This window comes from Panicum virgatum, chromosome 5N (assembly GCF_016808335.1).
Source record: "Panicum virgatum strain AP13 chromosome 5N, P.virgatum_v5, whole genome shotgun sequence".
In the NCBI taxonomy this organism is placed as follows: Eukaryota; Viridiplantae; Streptophyta; class Magnoliopsida; order Poales; family Poaceae; genus Panicum; species Panicum virgatum.
The window spans coordinates 19,605,140-19,612,131 of NC_053149.1; the positions used below are offsets into that span (position 1 = coordinate 19,605,140).

General features: G+C 46.1%; 1 protein-coding gene across 1 annotated transcript; it reads right to left on the bottom strand.

Annotated features, from left to right (window-relative positions):
• Positions 1-132: 132 nt before the first annotated feature.
• LOC120676190 (protein transport protein SEC23-like) lies at positions 133-4,856 on the bottom strand. Its single transcript, XM_039957423.1, has 5 exons — positions 4,119-4,856; positions 2,067-3,887; positions 1,336-1,452; positions 819-890; positions 133-653 (listed from the first exon to the last, which is right to left on the bottom strand). The coding sequence occupies exons 1-5, from the start codon at positions 4,557-4,559 to the stop codon at positions 516-518; spliced, it is 2,589 nt and encodes an 862-aa protein (XP_039813357.1). The 5' UTR covers positions 4,560-4,856; the 3' UTR covers positions 133-515.
• Positions 4,857-6,992: the final 2,136 nt, after the last annotated feature.

Sequence of the window (6,992 nt, forward strand, 5' to 3'; positions counted from 1 at the left end):
CCCCCACATTTTGTGATAAATTGATAACCAAAGATTTCCTTGGTACTTCCCGCTTTCCACAAAGCCGACCACCTTATTCCAAAAGGAAAAGAAGAAAGGAATTGAACTATCATCTAAATACCAACAGCAAAGTTATACTGCAGTTTTTGATCCTCATAGAAAGTCAAGGGCCGTCACTTCCCCCGATAAATGAATGGATTTCAAAGAATAATGACACCATCCGGCAAAAGGTTGTATACATGTAACATCTGAGACGCTCATATTGTGTAAATTTCTCAGCCTGTATGACAAGGGACCATATATGAACTTACGCTAACACGTCAGGGTCAAAGGGGGGGAGAATCAGGCAAAATCATACAATTTCCACCACACCCTAAATGGAGCTTCACCAAACCAAATATGTGATCGGCTCAGGCATGTCTCACTACGCCACAATTTAGCTCACAAAGATCTCAGCTGTTGTTTGGGCAACTCTGTCAGAAGCCATTTCCAAGTGTACTGCTCCAGTATTTGTGTTAGCTTGGCTCTGGCGGGACCAATTTGAGGCTGCGCATCCACTCACAGAAACTATGGTCGTCGAAGTGGATAAAGCTGCTCTTTAACCTAGCCCTTTCTTCAGGGGTAAGTGTCCGTAGTTGCGGAAACCTTGACTCCTGAAACAAGTAAAAGTTCTCCTGTTAACAAACTGAGCTGCAGCAGGACTGCTCATTTCGGTTTACTTTATCAAGGACTACATAGCTAAAACATGGTTACATCTGTGAACTACAGGAGCAATGAATTCAGGTGAACCAAATTGCAAGGTTAGCAGAAACACATACCTGCTCATAAGTAGGATCCTTGTGAGCTGGGATCAGGCGTGACACAAAATATCTAGCCTGGGAGCTTCCTTGCTGTGGCAAAATATAAGAAAGAAAAGTCAATTATAAAAGAAACGTATGTTGTGCTTTTTGTAAGCAATCTTTTACGCTAGTTTTGTTAATTAAGCAAGTATTAAAAGCCACGATGGTTTGGAAAAAAAAAAAGTCCATGTCGATGCACCAAAACATCCCATGCCACATTTATCTTCAGTCAAATGCCATGGCCATATTAACTATAAAGCACATCGTAGCAAAAGCTAACAAGCACTACAAAGCAAAGGTTTACATTGGAGTGAACACATGTAATGATATTGTAGCACCAAAGTTTATAATCAATAAGTTGCAAACAACAGACAGTGTGATATTTGATGAATTTTGGTACAGGACGCTATAAAGTGTGCTAGCAGGAATTTGCTCAGATATCACGATAAGAAAGCAGCTAGAAGTAACAGTGAAGAATGAGAACAAGCAAACTGACTTTGAATGAAAGTATCCTGGGAGCTGGAAAGCGATGCTCGCTGAGCTCTTCTGCCAGTGTACGGCATGCAGCTAAAGCTGCTGCACTTTGTCCTTCTTGGGCTGCTAGCTGAGCACCCTGAGAATAAGTAGCAATGATGGTCAGCGAATTAATAAGTTACAAAGGAAACACCTAAACAGATTCAAAAATAGATCTCCGTACATTCTAGTCCCAGGATGTACTCATGTATGATTTTCAGTTTAAATAAGCATGGACTAGTGTCCTATTTCGTGGGTATCTATCAGTGATAATTTAATAATTTCAGTTCATTCATCTTTCACATTACATTCACTATGCGGTTCAAATTCTTCAGTACTCATTAAATAAACCCATAACCCTGGCAGAAGTTTCCATCCATCTCTGTTCACCTTACAGGAGCACAAAGTGAAGTGGTGAATAATCGATTAAGAAATCACACTGGTATGTGGCACCATGGCCCTTTATTTGTCCAGAACATGTAGATGGTTCAAAATGACAATCAAGAATAAAGGCATCCTAACAGATAGAGTGCATCAAGGGTAAAAATGTACCACCTGCAGCTTAATACTAGTGTTTGGTGATCAAAACCTATCATCAAGATTCATAAATGATAACCATGTAGAGTGGTTGAAGGCAACAGTGAAAGAAGTAAGATAAACATCAAATTACAAGGTTGCGATAATGATACAGGAGATGGATCAGGAGTAACATACCAACCAAATGAAAATATCGGTTCCATGGTCCAGTATCACTGCAGCATTAGATTGCATGACAAGATCATATGCTGGCAACTCCTCAAATGTACCACCTTCACGATGCATTATGCACTGAGGTGCCAGCATACGGAGTGAAAGGTCAAATGAAGCATTCAAGAATAGATTTCTAAGTACGGATCTTTCATCTTCATGTCCGATTATGCTACCTAAAAGTGGCCCCCTTTTCAGATGAAATAAGCACTCTGGGAGTGATGCTAGTTCTTTTGGGAAGCGATAAAGTTTTGATTTTGGGGCCTGATTACCAAATTTGAAAGCTATGTCCTTTACCCTTTCATCAATCGAGAGCCTCATATCAATAGCATCAGAGGCAGTTCTGGCACGCAAAACAGTTCTTTTACCGATGATAACTGACGCAACATCCTCCTGCACACTTGCCAGATACGCAGACAAACCATCAACAGTCTGCAGTCTCATAGTGATCACCCGAGTGATTTCTGCTTGATACATATTGGAATAATGGACTGCAAACTGAAAGAAAACAAAATCACTCTTGATGTCACCCTTTGTCTCCATAGACACAGAAAAACTTTGTGTCTCCTCAACACTATGAATCTGGATACAAAATGAACTATCATGCTTGAATGTTTCGTGAGAATCAGGAGACGCCTCTTCACCCGGGCCAATAACTTGGGTAACAAGCATGTTATCTGAACACCTGATCTCAAATAAGCCATGGGAACCAGCTGCTCTAGTTGATGCCCTTTGCAAGTTGACCCCAAAGGCCTCTCCAAAGTCATCATGAAGTAAAAGCACACCTCCAGAACACTTTGCTAATGGTTGCAGAACAGGAACTCTTACAGGACACTGTCCGGCACAAAAGATATCAATGACAGTACTGTGTCTCTGTGCTTCATGCCCCAGACTCTCCATTGACTTCATAGCTGTCTTCTCCAGGTAAGCATAGTTTGGATGTTTAACTGAATGAGGCACAGATCCTGGTCCAAAGGTGCAAGGGCCACCAGCACACACCAAGATCCTGCAGTTGCCTCCGGATCTCTTGATAATTCCACGAGACAACTCCACTGATGGACCTTGAATAATACCAAGGGCGACCTCTACGGCTGCGCCAAGGCACCGGTCCCTTGACACTTCTGGCACATTCAGTTGATAGGGTCTCAGGGATGAGAATATTGTGTGCGCAACAGGCAGCGAAGCATGTATAGGAGACAGGTAAACACCTGTCCCATAGATTAGCCCCTTCAAAGACTCATGTGTAGGCGACTTATTTCCAGGTAGGACATCCGCTGACACCGCTGCCCCCTCCGAGAAATCATACACCGAGACGGTTCGGCCATAGGTGATTATTCCTATCTTTGCTGTAGGAGGGAGCGAATCCACAAAAGCATGCAAGGAGCCCTGAAGATGCTGCAGGTGTGCCTCGTCGAGGCACTCATCTATGAGGATAAAAATGGGGCCGGACACCCTTGAGTCAGACACAGGGACAAAGCCTGGCCGCCTGTTCCCCACCTGAACGTAATCCACAGTCGTTGATGCTAGCTCCGGCCAATGGAGCAGGTCCTGCTTGCTGGAGACAACGAACTCCCCTTCACTGCTGTTGAGCTTCTTGCAAATGATGCACTGCCATTGCCCAGAGGCGATCAAGACATCACAGTATAAGTTGACATAGGCTCCACAGTTCAAGCATCGCCGGGGGTCACGCTCCACAACCTCTGGCCCAGGCGCCACCTCCTTCCCCGGAGAAACCAGAGCTCCGAACCCCAAGCTAGGGGCATTGAGCAGCTTCTTCTGCTTCAGCACCTACAATTACAAAAAGGCACACCACGATCAGCACAGATTACAAGACCTCGTGAGTGAGCGTATAAAGCAGGGGTTGGATTGTATAATTTTATCCATGAACGAGAATTTGTTCCAGTTTTTATGTTCAGTTCTCGATCCAAATGGTACCGTGATTATGTGTGCACATTTATAGATGAGCTCTAGGAGAAGGGCATTCATCACTGCAGCGAGGGGCAGAGAGCTGAGCGGTACCTTGTTCGCGGAGAACTGGACGTAGGGGTTGTCCAGGCCGTCGCCCTGGAGCGGCGACGGTGCGGGGGCGAGGTCCCCGTGCGGCGTGGCGGCGCCGTTGAGGAAGTGCGGCGCCAACGAGGTGGGTTGGGAGGCGGAGGCGGAGGAGGAGGAGGAGTAGCCGCCCCCCGCGGCGGCGAAGGGCACGGGGTGTGGCGAGGCCGGCGTGGCGCGGAAGGGCACGGCCGCGGGACGCAGCGGCGAGGAGAAGACGGGCGGGCCGGGGGGCGTGCTGAGGTGCGCCGGCGCGTGGCCAGGCCCGGAGCCTGGGCTGGGGGTGCCCCGCGCGGCGAGGGCGGGCGAGAAGACGCGCGGCGGCGGGGTGAAGGGCGCCGCGGGGAAGGGAGGAGACGCGTGCGCCGGCTGCGGCTGCGGCCGCTGCCCCGGCGGCGTCTCCTCCATGCCGAACGCCGCGGCCGCGCCGCCGGGGATCGGTGGCGGCGCGCGGATCTGGAGGGGGTGGCGAGGGAGGGGACCTTGGCCTTGGGGAGCGCGCCTGGGATCGGAGAATTGGGGATCCGGACGACGAATGCGACGAGGAAAGGTGGGAGATGGGCTGCGGCGAGATCGGATTTGCCCCCCCCCCCCCCCCCCCCCGCTCGGGTTAATCGAATCGAATCGACGTCACTGCGGCTGGATCTCGGCTCGCTATTGGTCGGGGTTCGCGGGTTTCCCTGGTTTACGAGCAGAGCACAGCGCTTGCTGCCTGCCTGCGAGCGTGACCGGGGCGGGATCCTACCGTTCGCGGGTGGAGAAGATGGGTCCACTCAAGTCAACGGTCACCTTTACTTTGCCTTCTGTGGGCAATGCAGGATGTTCCCAGCATACTAGCAGTACGGTCGCCCACCGTAGGCAATATGATCATTTCGGTTTTATTCTTAACACCAATATGCTGTGAAACATAACTATGATACATTTTCGACCAAAACTCTAATGTATCTCATAGGAATATTTATTATTATCATTACGATAGGCAGCACATGTCTCAAGCATTGTAAACGTTAAAATAAACCCATATATATTAAAGAAAAACACTGCAGATGACACACTCCGATAAACCATCCTCTCAAATTTAGATGGTCACATGGGCGGCCCAGCATGACACGGTCCGGACTTGGATCGGGCATGACACGGTTGGTTAGCAACATGTCGTGTCGTGTCGGCACAGTCAGTACTCTAGAAATTTATTATCACATTTTACATGTTCGGTACACTACGTGAGAACTAGAAATTTGTAATGGGTGTGAATGACCTTTGGTAATGGGTTAGCAATGTGTCATGTTGTGTCGGCGCAGTCAGTACTCTAGAAAATTATTATCATATTTTACATATTCGGTACACTACGTGAGAACTAAGTATTGTAATGGGTGTGAATGACCTTTGGTAACGGGCAAACCATCTGTTACCCTTATTTCGTTACTATTGATGGATTAAAGGTAACGGGCAAACACCCGTTACTCATAACATATATTTGTAACCCGTATTTGACAATGACCGTTACCAACAACAGTAACTAGTAACCTAAAATGGCTGTTTTTGTGGACCCACGAAGAGATTTCGTAACAGGTACAGACTAGAGACCGTTACAAAAGACATATATTTCGTAACGAGCACTCACTGACGACGGTTACGTATATCCGTTACCAGGTCTCCTTCTAGGCGCATTGGTCAGAGATTGTAACGGTCGTTAATTAAAGCCTATTACCTTCATATCATATAGGTAATTGTCATTTCTGTAAACCCATTACCTTCATATCATATAGGCCGTTACAAATAGGCGTTACTCATGACCAAAGCGTCTCCTTCTGGGCACGTTCAGTAAAGCTCATTTCTGGGTGTCCATTACAGATAGGTGTTACCCATGACCCAACTCGTCAAACTTTGTAACGTGTTGTACTTAATGCCTGCTACCTATACTTGTGCCACCCCTACAGGCACTGGCTTCTCTTTGGCTGCATCCTGGAACCAATCAGGATTTGGCGGCCACTAGGTTATTCACATCACATATTTACACAAGTACACATAACATATATACACATCACATCACATATATACACAAGTACACATCAAGTTTGTCCTTATCATTGAGGAGAAAGTTGAAGCAAGTCAAGTTCCTCATCAGACACATGCAATGAGTTTCAAGTTTATTACTGCAAGACTGAATCTACAATGAACTCATGTGGCATCTATTGGACCATCATAGAAGTTGCCATTTGGGTCTATGATCTCCTTAAGAATGAACTCGCACAGCATCCCCTAGACCATCCTTAGTGCTCCTTGATCTGCCCGTCCGGTGGAAACTTTGTAATCCTGCATAATACAATTATTATGAGAATACAAGTAAAAAATCAGCTTCTAAAATCAAATGGAGAATATGAGCAGAGACAAGGCTAAACAGTATACACTTACAGAAGCCTTTTTCATTATGCTTATGTCAGCGAGTAAGTCCAATATGTTCAACGCAACATAGAATCCACACAACATGCTCCCTGATGGCTGCTGAGTGCACTGCATGAAGGTACTAAAATGAGATAAGTTAAGGTAGTACCAAATACGTATGAAGGGACAAAAAAAAACTCGATCTTACCGGGAAATCTGTCTTGTGCGCAAGTTTAGGTTTGCTTTTTGACTTTATTTTCATCTTTTTTTTTCATGTGCTCTGAATAAGCCCTGCATGATCGGCAATATGATTAGAAACACTGAGAGATGGAATTTTTATGAATACAACCTACAATGTACTTACCAGTTCACAATAGTTACAACGTCCGTGAACTTTCGCTTTGGCCAAGCTTTATCAGAATCTAAATACCAAACAACATCCCACTTCATAGCAAT

What these genes read in the sequence shown, in the direction of transcription:
- LOC120676190 (XM_039957423.1), bottom strand. Translation starts at nt 4,559, where the DNA reads ATGGAGGAGACGCCGCCGGGGCAGCGGCCGCAGCCGCAGCCGGCGCAC. An exon ending in TCCAGTTCTCCGCGAACAAG is followed by an intron (nt 3,888 to 4,118) that starts GTACCGCTCAGC and finishes TTGTAATTGTAG; the next exon opens with GTGCTGAAGCAGAAGAAGCT. An exon ending in CCGATATTTTCATTTGGTTG is followed by an intron (nt 1,453 to 2,066) that starts GTATGTTACTCC and finishes ACTTATTCTCAG; the next exon opens with GGTGCTCAGCTAGCAGCCCA.